Source organism: Mustela lutreola, chromosome 1, assembly GCF_030435805.1.
Source record: "Mustela lutreola isolate mMusLut2 chromosome 1, mMusLut2.pri, whole genome shotgun sequence".
Lineage (NCBI taxonomy): Eukaryota > Metazoa > Chordata > Mammalia > Carnivora > Mustelidae > Mustela > Mustela lutreola.
Genome location: NC_081290.1, coordinates 18019629 through 18036628, shown reverse-complemented (window position 1 = coordinate 18036628; position 17000 = coordinate 18019629). Strand labels below are relative to the sequence as shown.

The following is a 17000-nucleotide window of genomic DNA, read 5'->3' as shown; positions in this document are numbered from 1 at the left end:
CCCCAAAAGATACGAGACTCAAGGGCAGTCAGACAGTTGAGGCTTAAATATCAACCTGAGCTAAGAAATGAGAGAGGGGCGTGGGGTTTCAAAAATAGAAGAGGGAGAATAATTTACATCAGATATTAGATAATATACATTTTACTTTATAAATTAATGGATCTTTGAGTGTAAGAAACATTCCATTGTTTTTGTTGTGTTTTCTCCTAAGTCTTTGGGAATTACATATTTATGTGTATATATATATATACACATAAATATATATGTATATGAAAACCTATCCTCTTGGTATGTGCAGTAGATACAGAAGTTGAAGTATTCTTCAACAATGAAGGCTGAAGATCATTTTTGAGCAATATGTGTGTTGTTTTTGATGACAATCTATGCTATCCCCTTAATGGGGCCTTGGAGATAATTAGCCTTTCGGTATTTAAATCAATGAAATGCATGGTCATTCAAACATGAATCTCTGATGGAAAATTAATAGCACAGTTTATTCAATGGCTGATTTCCTGGTGTTATAATTGACTGTCTGTGAATAAATGTTTCAGCTATTGACTAAACATCTGATAAGACCAGATACAAACAGAATATTTGTGAAGCAGAAATGCTCTGCTCACTAAGACATGGCATTACTTCTATTCATTGTAATGTAGATTATTACTCTATGAAATTCTAGGGTGAGTAATACTTTAAACTGTAGTCTATTAGAATTTTAAAGACTTGCCTAATGTCCCTAGTGTTTTCTATGTTTGGAGCACATTCTCAGCTATTTATGAAATAGGTCTAAGATATACTGGAAGTGCTTTATGTATTAAATTTTTTAAAAAATATAATTATGTAGGAATCATGAGATTCTAAAGAAAAATGTGGCCTTTCCATTGGTACACATAATGATCCTTAGAGGTTTGATTTTTGACCATCAAATTCACTTTGCTTTTAATGATTTAGAGGTACACTGTCTATTCTATGAATTGTCTAGATCCATCTTTCCTACATTTGTTTCTATCACCAACGAAGCGTAGTAAAATCTGGACCAGCATCTACTAGCCATGATCATTGTTAACTGATCTATATAGGTCAACAAGAGGTGGTTGCTTTGATTTTTTAAATAATATGTGAATGCCCTAATACTCATTACCCATTATGCCTGCACCTCCAAAATTGTACCAAAAAACAAACAATTGGGTCCAATATTTTTTTCATTTAGTTTTAATTTAGATTACACTAAAATCTTAGTTTACTATCAAAAGATAGAAACTGATATGAGTCATAGTAAAAAAAAAAGGAAATCATTACCATGTCAAGCAAAACAAATATTTTCATTTAAGAAGAGAGTGTTATGTTTTATGCCAGAGAAGACAAGTAAGGTTTGTGTTAAATAGGTATATTAAATAACTACCATGATGTCACGTATAAATAGAAGGTACTTGAAAGAGGAACCTGAGTTAGCTGGAGAGATGAGGTGACTGGCCCAAGGTCACACATGAGCACCCATGGCACTAATACTGCTATTCTAACGTGCCTGCAGTGCTTTCCCAACATCCACAATGATTTATTATTAAGAATAAATGCAATTATTAGGCAGTAATAATGTGGCCATCACCGTGGGAGGCAGTTTGCATAAATTATTATTTAATACCCACAACAATCCTATGAGCTAATTAATGCTATTTTTAACTTAAAATAGAGAAAACGAGGCCTGGGGGAATTAAATGACTTTCACAAGATCATACAATGGAAATTGAGGGGGTCCTGAATTCAAAGCTAGGACTTCCTGGCTCAGAATCTCATGCTCCACATTCCTAGGATACCGCTGTTACAGAACTGACTTCATTATTTAGAGTTAGGAGTTGGGATACATCTTCTGGTTTACGTTTATTGATTTATTTTACTATATTTCAGGGATGGTATAAACTAGTTTTTTCCTTTCCTTTTTGTTTGAGATTGAGTTCAAATGCCTGTATAGTAATCATTTTTGTACTGTGGATGAAGCGCAAATACACACATAATTTGCTTCGAGGGTCTTTCAGAGAACTCTGTGATCAAAAAATTACCTTATTAACAGAGGGGGGGGAAAAGCAATTAGAAAATACTGTAACTGTCTGTTAAAGGAGCTCTATCAAAATATTTTCCAGAGTGACTGCATCATTTTGCATTTCCAACCAACAGCGCACAAAGGGTTTTAGTTCCTTCCCCTCCTCGGTAACACGTGTTATGCTCTGTCTTTTTTGATAATAGCCATTCTAGTACAGGTGAATTGTCCAGTCCTTAGCTCCAGTCATGGAGTGGGGGCAGGGGGCAGGAGCAGAGTCCAGGAACCAGTGCAAAGTCGTATGGCTCCAAAAAGAGATGCATGGTTTTCCTGAGACTCTGGGAGAGGAGCACGACCTCAAACCACTTAAGAACAACCTCTTTCCTGTTCTGTAAATGTTAGCAGAGCTTAGATTTACCTTTTTTTCCCCTCATTTTTTAAGTAGTTCTCCTCGTTATCAGGAAATATTAAGAATTACTGGCATTCATTCTTCATGGCTTTAAAAGCAGGACGTTTTCCTATTAAAGAAATGTATGTTTTTAAATTTTTATCAGCCATTCCTTTTGTTCTCTAGATCTCAGAGGCAGCATATGCTCCCTGGAGAGTCTGTAGTCAGCCTTTCTTAATGAAAGCTGTAAGTACATAGAGTTACCCCTATGAATCTTTTGAGTCATTCTTTGGAATCGGCTATTATCTACACCATCAGGTTGAGAACTGAGCAGAAAAAAATGGTAAATAGATGCAAATGAATGAACACACACACACACACACACATCCCTGGTCTCCTTATTCCTTCCTCTTTCCCCTTCTCCTCCTCTGCCTTCTTCTTCTCCTTCTTCTTCCGAGGCCCATGGTCTGTGTTCTTTCAAGCTGACTCAGTATCTGGAGGCACCTGCGTGGCTCAGCCGGTTCAGCGTCTGCTTTCAGCTCAGTTCGAAATCTCAGGGTCCTGGGATGAAGCCCTGGGTCTGGCTCCGGGCTCAGCGGGGAGTGTGCTTCTCCCTCTGCCCCTCCCCTCTCTCGTTCTCCAGTAAATTTTAAAAATATTTTTTAAAAATTGTTTTAAAAAGCTTACAAAGTAGTTGAAACAAGCCATCTGTTTATTTCAGTTTGGAACTGTGATTTCTGCACTGCTTATTTACTAATTTAGCTTGTTTGTTTTACCTTCATTATCCACTAGAGATCTCTATCCTAGGCATCAGCCTGAAAAAACAGGATCTCTCTTCAACTATGAAAAAAACACCACGTAGTAGTTAACAACAGGAACATTCAGGAATTCATAGTTGAGCACAGGGGCCCAATAGCCTTATCAACACTGGGAATACAACAATGTACATAATAGGCAAACCCTTCCCTCCCTCCTAGGGTAAAGGTTCTAGGGACAGAATATAAATAATACCATAAGTATCCAAAAAATATGGCCTATGAGATTATGATAAATACTGAGAAAAAGAAAGCAAGAAATGCATCACTGAGGTGATATTTGAGCAAAACCCTGAAGAAGGAAGGAGTGAAGTGTGCCCCTAGGCAGGAAAAAAACACTAGTAGAGAGACAGTTCCTGAGGTCGAAATAAGCCCGTGATGGTGTTCCAGAAGCCCAGTGCAGCTGGTGTGCTGTAAAAGAGAAGAGGGTCACAGGGCATGCATCTGCGGGATGGCAGGGGCCCAGATCTGATAGAGCATTGCAAGGACTCTGGCGTTTATTCCCAGAGACACCGTAAGCCACTCTAGGTTTCTGAGCAGAGTGATGACATGAACTAACCTGTTTTAAAAAAGTGAAGCGTAGGTTATTGCAGGAAAACTAAGGGCTGAAACCCAGGGTGACCAAGGACAATAATGGACAAACAGAATAGGAGTGTGAGATGCTGACATAATATACTCAGGTTCGGGAATTTATTTATTTATTTTTTATTTTTTCTGGTAAGTGTAACAAACAGGACTTGCTAGAGGTTCCATGTGACATGTCAGAGGAAGGGGAGTCAAACAGGACAGAAAATGTATCACAGGAGCAACCAGAAGGATGAAGTCACAATTGGGGTGGTCTGTCTCTGACCAAGTTGGGACACGCACACCAAGAGCTTCAACTCTGGGCCATGTCCGCTTTGAGATCCCTATCCTCGGGCAATGCAGATGTTACGTGTGCGGTCAGATGTACAAGCATGAAGTTCAGCTCAGAGGTCAGGCTAGAAAGAGTCGTTTGGCAACCGTGGACTCCCAGTGGCATTGGCAGCCTATGTGCTTGATGACAGGGGGATGCACGTAGGGAAAGGAGAGAAAAGAATCTAGGCCTGAGCCCCAGGACACGATCCCACTCGAAGGGGTCAGGGAGAAGAGAAAGCAAGGAAAGGCCAAAGAGCGGCCTACAGGAGCAAGGCAGACCGGCCGAGCCTGGCCTTCGAGGGTCCGCCTAGGGTCCTGTTTCACAGACGAGGAAGTCGTGCATTCAGAGGGCAACTGGCTCTGCTCAGAGATGCGGAAGCAGCTTTGCAATGATGAGAAGGAATGTCAACTTGTGCTTAATTTAAAAAATTTAAAAATGTAAATTTAAATTTAATTTAAAAAAAGAATCCCGGAGCCCACATAGCTAGATTACGGCACGCACTGTCAAAACAGTTTACGTCTTCCTTTCATTTTTGGGCCTTTCATGCAGACTTTCTGTGAACCCAAGTTCCTCCTGGCACCTTGGACAAAGCGCAAATTGAATTATGCCCGTTTTACTTGTCTGCCTTTGGTGCATAAGACAAGAAGGATTCTAACCTCCATTTATACTGCGAGGAAGAAATTAATGAGTATTTTCAAGTTCCTTGTTTGGTCACTTAATTGGCTGTGTGACAAAGAGCTCCGTGGTGCTTGTCAAACAACTTTCGGAGTCCTCTAATGATTTGTGCTTTGCCTGACTTGTGATACTATTCTGTGTGGCCTGTCAGGCTGGATATCCTTGTTAAAGTGGCTAGAATAAATTGGGTAGTGGTGTGCATACAATGTAGTATATTAACTGCAGCAACAGGGAGTACTTTCAAGAGATTTCGATGTTTGCCCATAAGCATCAAAGCCAACCCAAACTTTCATTTAATATAATTAAAAGGACATCTGAAAGTAGTTTGAATCACAGCAGGTTCTTGAGGTTTGGTAACCCTTTGTTAAAACCCTGTGAACTTAATATATTTCACAGCTTGATAAATCTGCACTTGATTTGTGTCAGTAAGAGAGAAAATATAAATCTGCACCCTGCGTGTTTCGGGTGCCCCGAACCTATTGCTAAAAGACATTGAGATCAAAGAAAGTGACTTCCATCTACCAAACCAGAGTAGCTTTCTTTACATAAAGAAGTCCTAAGAATTCCGTCCGGTAAGTTGTAGTCCTGAAATGCTGTTATAAAGCCATCATTGAATCAAAAGACAGTAAAACTGTATATCACATATGCAGGGTGACTTATACAGGTCATCATTTAACTTGGACAGGTCAGTTCCCTATTAGAACCCTAATAATTAAAAAACCTCTACAGGACGATGGCAGATGTTGATGATGGAGATCCTACTCTGACGTGCAAAGAACATCATTCTGGGAATCTCTCAGAATTCCTGTGGTGACTGTGTCAGGTCAAGCGGTGAGGGCTGCTTTCCAGAGTCATTTCCAACTCTTCCATTTTGCACGTTTCCTATAAATAAACAAAATGTTCCAGCCGTTCTTTGTATATACATGGTTTATGAATGCTTCAGGAAGTGATTCTTATGAGGGTTAAAAAAAAAAAACAAACCTTCTGTTTTTAAATAAAATATTTTCATCTAAAGCAAAAATATTCTCTCACTTCCCTTCACCAAGCTGCATTCTCGCTTGTTATTTTTTAATCAGAGCCTGGGTCATTACCTAACTTTAAAATTGTTAATTTAAAATTATTTCTAATGCATCCTTGCTTTCTGAAGGGTTTACCTGCAGAAAGGTTTTTGTGTACATGGAATATAAATGGATATTATATCTGTGCAAACACAGAAAGAATACACATCAATTTACTTTGTTGTTTCTTTAGTATCTTTATGATCACATAAGCAAACCAGAAGGAAAAAGATATTAAAAATAGCATTGCGGATTTAAAATCCTACTTTCTGAAGTTATCATTACCTTTTCTGGTGCAGGTCAGAAAAGAAATGAAAGTTTTAAGGTGTAATTTGCAGCAAAGCAGTTGCCTGATGACTTGGAACCAAACAAATGATTTTTTTAGTACTGCTCCCAACAGAGTTATAATTTTCATATTTTCCTTTATCTAATGTACGAATTTTATACAGCTAGTAGTAACAAAAACTTAACTAGGTAGCTTAAGAAAACCAGGGCTTTATTCACATGCATGAACAAGAAATGCAGACAATGTAGTTAGTCCAGGATTAGCATGAAAATTCCACTTCAGAAACCAAGGCTTCCTCTTTTTTTCTATTCTATTATCTTTAACATGAGGACTTCCATCCTCAACATGAGACAGTGGCTTAGGCTCCAGTCATCTCTTCATGCTAATCTCTACACTGAAGAAGGAGAAGGACGAGTAACTAAAAGATTCATCTCTTTTAAGAATGTTCCAGAAGATGCATAGGTGGGCAGTGTCCAGTGATTCTGTGTCTAAGTCAGGGAGTGTTATTGGGCAGCTAACATTTTTAGAGACAACCAAAAATACTTCTTTTTCTCATGTGATGGTACATATTGATATCTTCATCCAGTTTTGATATAATAACCTACCATAGATTTAAAACCGTATAGGCTTACTTTTGAACCCTAACTACCAATTAAAATTCTCTTTTGATGATTCTGTTAGTTATGGTCTTGGGCAATCATGTTGTTAAAAAGGTTATTTCAAGGGGTGCTCCGTGGGTTAAAGCCTCTGCCTTCAGCTCAGGTCAAGATCCCAGGGTCCTGGGATTGATCCCTGCATCAGGCTCTCTGTTCAGCAGGGAGCCTGCTTCCTCCTCTCTCTCTGCCTGCCTCTCTGCCTACTTGTGGTCTCTCTCTCTGTCAAATAAATAAATGAAATCTTTAAAAAAAATTATATAAGCTTGCAGTCCTAACTGCTTCAAGCCTTCGTTTTTCCTCTATAAGTTCCTATATGCACATAAAAATATTAATTAAAAGTGTAATGCTTTTTTTTCTGTCTATCTTATGGTTTAATTCTCAGGTCCTGGCATTAAATCAGTATATACCCTAAGCGGGTAGAGTAGAGGGAAGGTTTTTCTTTCCTTACCAGCCTTCTGTAGACCTTTTAAATTGACTCCATTCAAGTACCTTGCACTCAAAATAGGCACCCTCTATCTTTTAATGAACAAAAATTTGCTTCTCTTTATTTCCAATTTAAATGAGTGCCACCTCGTTGCCGGCACTCAAATTCTGCATTTATTTTCCTTACCAACTGACTTTAATTAATCAACAAATTTTTAAAATTGCCCGTGGAATCCCAACTTTTCTTCATCCCCAGAGTCTGTACAGATTTGAATCCTGTTTCTGCCCTAAGTTAGTTAATTAACCTTTAGCAAGTTACTTCACTTTTCCTTAGATTTCCCCCTGCAAGATGAGGATATTCATTTCCACCTCATTTAGTTATTGTCAAAATTAAAGGAGTTGACGAATAAAGCATTTAGATGAGAGTTGAGAACATACTCAATCCATATATTTTTAAATGTTTATTTATTTATTTATTTGAGAGAGAGGGAGCACGAGCAGGAGGGGCAGAGGGAAAGGAAGAGAGAATCTTAAGCAGACTCCATCTCAGTGCAGAGCCTGCTGTGGGGCTCGATCTCACAACCCTGAGGTCATGACCTGAGCCCGAACCAAGAGTCGGGTGCTTAACTGACTGCACCACCCAGTTATTGGGCTCCGGTATTCCATGCATATTAACCATTGCAATGTATATCACTCCTCTTCTTTAAGTGTTTCAGTGACTTCTTATGGTTTTTAAGAAGAATCGTACATATCAAACATGGTTTGCAAACTTCTTTGGAAACTAGTCTTCACTCACTATCTTGCCACTCTGCTCCGCCTGCCATAGGAATCCTTTTCAGTTCCTGGGAGGTGTTTGTTCTGTTTCCCGTCCACATCTATATGCACATGCCTTACCTTTTGCCTCTTTGGCCAATGTTGAATTCAAGCTTGGAATTCTACTTCATGGAGCCTCTTCGATACAGCGCTTTGAACACTGTGTTTCCACTATTAGAACGCTTGCCATGTTTCTACTTGCTTCATAGTCTGGCGTCGCTATATTGTCATTACTCTTAAGGACGGAGAACATCTGTCTTTCTCGCAGCATCCCAGTTGAAAGTACTTCGTTAATATTTGTTGAATAAATATTGAGTTAGCCAGAAGTTTGAGTCAAGTTTATAGCTCTATTTAATTCCTGTAACACAATATAGATTTATTTGACAGCATTCAATCATTTAATCCTAAATGAGATTTTTAAAATAGTACAATAAATTACAGTTTGCTAAAAGCAGTACATTTTTAAGCAACAAGGGATCTCTTAAAGAGGCAGAATCTTTTCTGTGAAATTTAAGGTTCATCTTGTTCTACTGTTAAAGGCTCTTATCACTATATTAAGGTCAGTTGTGTTATATAATCTACTTTTAATTAAGATTTGAAAATGCCAACACTTCACTGTAATAGAAAAGGGAGTTCAGAGATTAGTAGTTTTTATATGTTTAGTAATATTAAATGACAGTGATTATAGAAAGAACCTTGGGTTATTGATCAGATGTGTAAATATCAGTCACTCAACTTCTAATAAAAAACCTGCAAGTTCAAAACTGTTTTGAAGACTCCTCTAACATTTGACCTTTAAAATTTTCATTTGAATCAATATATAAGCGTAGATTAGAGTACAATGTGCCCTATTCGGTAATGATTTTAAACTTTCACTCCATTTTCTTTTATTCTCAACTGATAATCTTCATATCAAGAAGTCAAAAATGAAGAATTAAAGCTTTATTTTTTCAAATTATAAATTAATAGCTACTATATATGTAATTATGTGTTATATAATATTACACACACACACACACACACACACACACACACATGCATACACATATATATAATCAGAAAGCAGGGAATGGGAGCAGAGAACAGAAGACTTACTTCTCTTTGCATATCTTGAGGTTTACACACGAAGAAAAAATATTTAAACATAATTGCATATATAATATGTAAGAATTGAATAGCCATGTTCAGCATACTGATTACAGCATGTATTGATGAAGAAATATTGCATTCGGGAGAACACATAAAAAAAAAATGATGTAGAAGTAAAGAGTAAAATAAAATTTTATATCACTGGAGAGTTTTCCAAAAGAATGTTAGCAATTTATTACCATGAATTCATCCACTAAGAGGAAATAATTGCTCTTAACTTTCTAATGGGCTGCCTAATGATAATTTGCGTATTTATAAATATCTGCTTTATTGTAACACAAAAGAACTTTTAAAAAATACTGAATGAGCTTAATATAGGATTCACTTTCCATTCTGTTTTGTTTGGGGGGGGCATCTTCACACTCCTACTCTAAACGTATCTAAATATATAATTCCTTTGTTTAAAAATATTTACTGGCTGAATATTTTCTATGCAGTAAAGCCCAAACTTCTATCATCCTGAAGATCTAACTGCTCCTTACCATTTCTCCCACTATCCCATCTTTTAATATTCTTTTTCCATGCACCACACACTCTCCTCATCCCAAACCCAGAACATTCTTCACCTTAGTACCGGCTTTGTTTTGTTTTAGTCATTAACTTGCTTACTATGCCCTTTAGTCTCAAGTCTCCTCATCATAATCGAGCCAAGTCTATTCATCTTTTAGTGTCTAACTCAAAATCAAGCACCTTCTGGGATCTTTTCTTGATCTTCCTTCCTCTTTACTTTTTGTCCCATATGCTGTGAGTCCTTAGCTCTATTTTGTGCTTACCTTCTGCCTCGGAGTGTAGACCAATTGAAAGCTGACTCTATGTTTTCCTCTCTTTCCTAACCTCCTCCAACAGTGACTTCCCTAGTTTTTTGCATATCATACACACTTAATAGGACCTCATTGAATTACATTGAAAGTGAGCTTTGGTACACTTAAAAACATTTTGGAAAGCTTTTTGTAGAATATATTGTTGTTATGCCTTGTGGTTTGCATTACTACAATAGCCTGTGGTTCTGCTTTTCTCCTTTTGAACTCTGATTGTCTTCTTAATTCCCTCTCATTCAGCCTGTCTTCCCTTTAAACCCTGTGATATCTGAGCACTTCATTCTCTTAGAGGCCCTCTTGGGAGACAGGGCAAAAAGCTGTCAAACTCAAAGGTGTTTTCATTTTCTTATTACATATAAGATCATTAATGATTTGTTAGTAAAAGTAGGTTATCTTTGCTTACTGAGCATTTTTTGAGTGTCTGAAATGTTTCAAAGGCACTAAAATTTACCCTCGGAAAACACCAGTGAACATGATCTTCCCCCTCAGAACATCATAATCTCGTTAGAAAGCCAGACCATGAGTATGGATAGTTCTATTCAAGGTGACTAAGTACTAAAATGGGAACCCATTATGGCACTGAATCTCTAAATGATAAAGATTCAGATAATATTGACCAGTTACTAGGTTTTTTGGAGTTTTTTTGTTTTTGTTTTTTGTTTTGATTTGTTTTCCCATTTGTACTTACATATTCTTTGCTCTCATAAAACCAAGAATTTCAGAAAAAAAATTTTTTTTCCTACTGGTATGAAAATGAAGAGGACTCACTGAAGTATGACTCTTCATTAGAAAGCAGTCGTTCATTGAACACTTAGGATGTGTTGGGCAGAGTTTGGGGCACTTATAAATGACACAGAGTTGCCGCCCTCATGAAGCTTACCTTTTCTTGAGTGAGAGTTCTGAAATAGCCATGTAGATAAATACATATTTCAGATACTTTAGATAATGACTCATGATACAAAGAAAACAGAACAGTTAACAGATTTAAGGGTGGGGTAATTCTCCTTAGCTTTACTGATAATTGAAGACTTCTTTGTACCTGAGCTAAAACCTGGATGAGCTTATGATTAGCCCATTTTCAGAAAAATGCAATGGCAGTAAAGTTACATATCTTTTTTTTTTTTTAATTAATTAATTTATTTGACAGAGAGCACAAGCAGGGGGAACAGACAGAGGGAATGGGAGAAGCAGGCTCCCTGGTGAGCAAGGAGCCCATTGTCAAACGGGACTCAATCCCAAAACCTTGATACCATGACCTGAGCCCAAGACACACTTAACCAACTGAGCCACCCCTTGTAGTCCTTAACGTTACACATCTTTTCACAAGCATTCATTCTATTTGAGTCTTTAGCTTGGAGGTTTTCGAGTGAGGAAAGAGAGATAACTAAGTTCTCCAGATGACTTGGCTTACTTAGTTTAAGATTTACTGCTCACCTGGGTCAGAAGTGCCATTGATAGGACTCTCATTGCTGATTCTGGATATTTCACAAGCACATCCTCTTGGAATAAAGACAACAGTTGTTCCTAGAGAGATATATAGCTGGTCCCCCCATCCCCCAAATTTTCACAGTAGTCAGCAAATAAGTAAATCCTCCCTTTTGAAATAGTATGAGAATACACTTTGTAACATCCTTTAACAAACATTCTATAATTAAGTGCTACAAGTAAAACTAGTCAAATGAATTTGCCCAAGATCTGAGTTTTATGATAAGAAGATCCAGTAATGTTGTGTCCTGCAAATATATGTCCAGAAGGATATGGTATGCTCATGATCATGGTAGGAATCTAAGTGAATTTTACACTTTCTAACTTATATTTGATTTTTAGAAACAGTCAAAAGTCACTTTAAAGTCCAGCCATAAACTATATAATGAGAAGAGTGATATGTAATAGCAGAAAACCCCTAACTCTCTCAATTTGAAACATAATGAACCTTATTTTCTCATGTAGCTCCCACTTTGTTGATTGGTTTAAAAACATAAATATGTCCAAAGACACACTGAAATTTAGTGCCAACTAGAATGCAGATTTCCAGTGCCATCTCCTATTCAGTTTCTAGTGATTTGGAAAAGAAAATAAAGTGAGTTAACATTTAGTTTCTGACAAGGACATTGTTGATTAAATTTATTTTCAAAATTTTAGATTAGTTCAGTCTGTACACATCAAAACCATTAGATGATTTTTTTTTCTTTTCTTTTTTTTTTTTTTTTTTTGTTCTCGTGGATCAAGTCCTTTCTTTATGATAAATGCTGGGTCAAGTGTATTTTCTTTCAACTTTATTATGTAAATTTTAGATCAGAAAATTATTTATAGCAGAAAAAGAGAAGTCAGTGAGAGCTGTTGGACACTACGTGACGTCTCCACACCTCACTTTAATCAAATTCATTGTACATTCCCTGTTCAGCTTTGGTTCTAAGCATAGTTAAGCTAATGTCCTTGTAACCAAATAAAATGAAAATCAACCTGTTTTTAAAGAGATGTTGTTGGACTAATGAAAGCAATGCAAATAACTAGTTTGACAAAACAAAAACAAAACCACACATATCATACATATGATGATACAGTGTCATCATTTGTGGGTAAACTTACAAATGCAAAAATGTACAAGGCAAACAAAACACGGTCTTCTGTCACTGAAGGGTGTGAGTAATTGGCCTTCATTAAACTGGTAACAGGGGCATGTCAACAAACACTGGAAAGTTTAAACAAACTGCATTAATGCTATTAGACTGACTTAACCGTGCTGTTCAAACTTCTGAAATACACATTATGAATGATTTAATTCACGTGTTCCCATCCTGTCCTTTTCCTCAAAGCTTCAGGTGATAGAGTCTTTAGTAGTTAAGTTGTGAAACAGGTTGATTCATGAAGGTTACATTAGAAGTTAATCCTTTGGGATCTCACTTCAGAGCAGATATTTTGTAAATATCAGGTATAAGCTATGCTTCTGTCAGTGAAGCTCTCTCTTCCGCCTAAGCTGGACTTAGATATCCAATGAAAGTCCATGTAAGGTTACACCTTGAACATGTGTTATGAGCCAGCCCACATAAATGCATCTGTATCGCCATGTAGTACAAAATGGTTGTCCTATCCTCTCTGATTTGTGTATCAACTGCAGACAAGTGAAGTAACTTGCACAACATCATACAGCTAGTTAAGTGGCACAGTCCAGGTACAAGCTCAGCAGATGGGTTTCCCAATTCCATATTCTGGTTTTCGCACGACAGAATTCCATGTGTTAAAATTTCCTTATGTTGATATTTAAGCAGTCACACCAAATGCTTTTTTTTTCTTTTTTTTAAGATTTTATCTAGTTATTTGACACAAAGAGAGCACACAAGTAGGGGGAGCAGGGCAGAGGGGGAGGGAGAAGTAGCCTCCCCCAATGGGCAGGGAGCCTGTTGTAGGGCTTGATCCCTGGACCCTGGGATTATGACCTGAGCTGAAGGCAGATGCTCAACGACTGAGCCATCCAGGTGCCCCACAACATGTGCTTTTTAAAGAAGAATAAATAAATATTAGATTTGTGCCTAACCTATCTAAGGTTTTAGGACCAAATATTATGTCTATCATTTCTATAATAAACTTTGAAATCTTTTGGGCTTTAATAAAAAACTTCTTTAAAGATCCTGATTTATTTGGGAAGAAAGAATTGTCATAAATGTACTTAAAATTTATAACTATGAAAATATTGTACTACATACATTTTTGTAGGCAAAACTAAGATAATTGGGGTGCCTTTGATTGGCAATTCAAGCATGGTATTTTACCTAATGCAGTCTATTGTAAACAGGTGGCTATTTAGAACATTCTCAGAGTTGACCATAGTTATTTCTTTTTCTTTTTCTTTCTTTCTTTTTTTTTTTTTTTCAGATTTTATTTATTTGAAAGAGAGAGAGAGAAAATGAGAGAAAGAGGGAGCATGAGAAGGGGGAGGGTCAGAGAGAGAAACAGACTCCCTGCCCAGCAGGAAGCCTGATGTGGAACTCTATCCTGGAACTCCAGGATCATGACCTGAGGCCAAGGCAGTTGCTTAACCAACTGAGCCACCCAGGAACCCCAGTTGTTTATTTTTCTTGTGTTTTTTTTTTTTTTTTTCCTTTCTTCTTCCTTTTGCATTTCTTAAATTAAAAAAAAAAAAAGTTGAAAACAATAAAGGGCAGAGCAAAAATGTTGCATTATCCCCAATAAAATTTTCCCTGAGATAAGACTTCCTCGGTGTAAGATTCTTCAGTAATCTTACAATGGCTGCTCCTTAAAGAACAGGCATAATTTCTGTTGTGTATGGGATTTTCAGAGCATTTCTAATGAATTCAGAGCATCATCTAATCACAGAAGGAATACTTCTTTGCACCCTGGAGGTCGATGTTCTTTGGCTTCTGAAAATACCTAAACTTGTTTTTGTTCATTTGTTTCCTATGTGGCACCTCCTTTTTGGCATATCCTCTTGGCATTATCACTATAGAGAACTTCCTGGAAAGCAAATCATTTTGTTGTGAATGGCAATGCTTTTGTCTGGCTTCTAGGTCATGCTTTAAACTCAGAACACATGGCAGAACTAAGCACACTATGTGAAAACGCCCAGTTATTAAACTCATGAGAATTTTTTTTTTGGTGTTTTTTTGTTTGTTGTTAGTTTTTAAATGATGCAAAGTACTCAAGTTGCAAGTAAAACTAGTTTACATGAAAGTCCAATGATGTTGATTTTTGGCCAGAACTTGGAGTAGCTGGGAAAAATATCAAGAAAAAACAACTCTTATCAAAAGGCAAATTAGTTTTTGAAGCTGGTGTTAATTGGCAGCCAAGGTGTTTCATTATGAAGCTGAATTTTTAACAGTTGTGAGTTGGTTACTATGAAAACACCAGCCAGAAGAAAACACGGCAGTGCAATGGGTATTTCTTCAATCTCTCCTAATCCTTCTGCCAATGTGTCAATAAGACGAGGCTTGTTCTAAAACACCCATGCGCTGCCTAGAAATTGCCTGTGTTGGCTGTTTATTCAAATTTTTTCTCGATTGGATGTATATTTCATAATCATTGGATTCAGGGATGATCACTTTCAAACTGCAGGTGTTATATTTTTTCTATTTTGCAATTCTGTGTTTGAATAAAACCTTAAGAAGACCTTATTGGGAGAACCGTTTTTTTGTTTTGTTTTGTTTTGTTTTCCTTTGTAACCTAGAGCATAAACCTAACCACAGGAAATATATAAATTGTAACGAGGGAGATGATTCTTTTGGAGGAAGCAATGAGAACTGTGGCTTTTTATCTCTATGTGTACCTACTGCTGATTTTTTTTAAAGGAAAACACCTGAGGGCCACAGGTAGCAAGTTCCAGCTGTTTATTCCCTTCCCTAATACTAAACAGCATGAAGAAAGTTTTTCTTCACACATAACATATCCCAAGCCCCTGGGAGTATGTATGCTTTGATATTTTTCCCATTCTTGCATTTTCCCAGCTGGCTAAGAAAAAAAAGTTGGCTTGTTCAGTGAGTCCTCAACTTATAGGCAACAAATTCTTGTATTGTCCTGTCTGTTGTCATCCCTTTAACCTCTGCTACATTCAGCATTTAGTTTTATGGTGATATGTAGGGGAAAAAAATGATTTTTTGTGGGTGATATGATAAAAGTGTTGGCTTAAATGACTTGCCAGCAGTTCCACAGCCAAATAATTTAATTATGTGATTATAGTCTTATTGAAGCCTTTGCTATTGATTCTAAGAAGCAAGCATGGATCTATTTGTTGTCCTTCAAAACAAAAGCTGGTTTTTCTCTTGCCTTGCAGTCTTAGCTAGGGCTTTAACAGAACATAATAATGAATGCTTCTGCTGCAGCAAGTCACAGGGGAGGCTAGGACAATACTGAACTCATGCACACCGCTGATCCTTGCTTGCTGAGCAACATGTACACCTGGATTTCTGACAGCTCTGTGAGTTCACTAGAGACCTCTGTCATTTTGTTCATCCTCTTGTAGGCGATGGTCGAGACAGTTAACAACCTTCTCCAGCCACAAGCCTCAAATGCATGGAGAGACCTGACTACAAGCGATCAGCTACGGGCAGCGACCATGTTGCTTGACACTGTGGAGGAAAGTGCTTTTGTCCTGGCCGATAACCTTTTGAAGACTGACATTGTCAGGGAGAACACAGACAATATTCGTAAGTGGCCTTTGTTACACAGAAGGACCGGAGACCCTTGGACAGCAGAGGAGAGAAAGAAAAAAAATTTCTGTGGTAGTGTAGGTATTATGAGTGACTTTTATTTCAGTGGAGTTAAGTGGTTTTCTTTTTTCTATAATTAGAAGTATATCACCTGCCATTGGCTTAAAAGTCATTCCTCATAAACATGTGTGGTATCCTTCTTAGGATATCCCAATATTGGATATATTAGCCTGAGATCACTCACAGTTAGGTCCTTTAGTTAGCTAATTAGTTTTTTATGTCCATGTGTATCGATGTCTGCATTGTACTATTTAAAATTTATCCTCCTAACAGTGCCTGTGGGTCACGTCAGTTATGATAAGAATATCTCTGAATTATGTATTATAAAAAATCACTCATTTCAGTGAAGGTGATAAAACAGTGTTTTTTTTGTAATTGTGTTATTGGCTCATAAGGAGTATAAATCTATTTTTATTGTGCATAAGGATGTAGCTGACAGTTTTATTTCAGAAGATTTGATAAAGTTGTTTCAAACTTATTAGATTTAAAGATCGATCAATATTGATATAATAGTGCAGTTCTAGAGTATAAAGAGACTTTTACTTAATTCACAAAAGAAAGATAACATTTTGAAGATATAGTAACAATACTTTGAAGATATAGTGACAAAGTTGACAAAACATAAGGATTTAAGCTTGATTTTAAATTTTAGGCTTTATAATTGATATATTTGTGTTCTTATTTACCTATTTAAAAGTTTTTGTTTTATTTTTAAGAATAAAGTACTAAAGAAATACTTTTGAAATGGAACATTGAACTACTATT

The 17000-nt window shown here is 36.9% G+C and overlaps 1 protein-coding gene across 12 annotated transcripts in view; it reads left to right on the top strand.

The window, feature by feature from the left end:
• The window catches only part of ADGRL3 (adhesion G protein-coupled receptor L3), an 809555-nt gene that overhangs the window by 674439 nt on the left and 118116 nt on the right, over positions 1-17000 (top strand). For all 12 annotated transcript variants that reach the window (XM_059160370.1, XM_059160378.1, XM_059160333.1 and 9 more), the window contains one exon: positions 15989-16172. In XM_059160370.1, coding sequence (XP_059016353.1) covers positions 15989-16172 — 184 coding nt within the window. The remainder of the gene's footprint in view (positions 1-15988; positions 16173-17000) is intronic.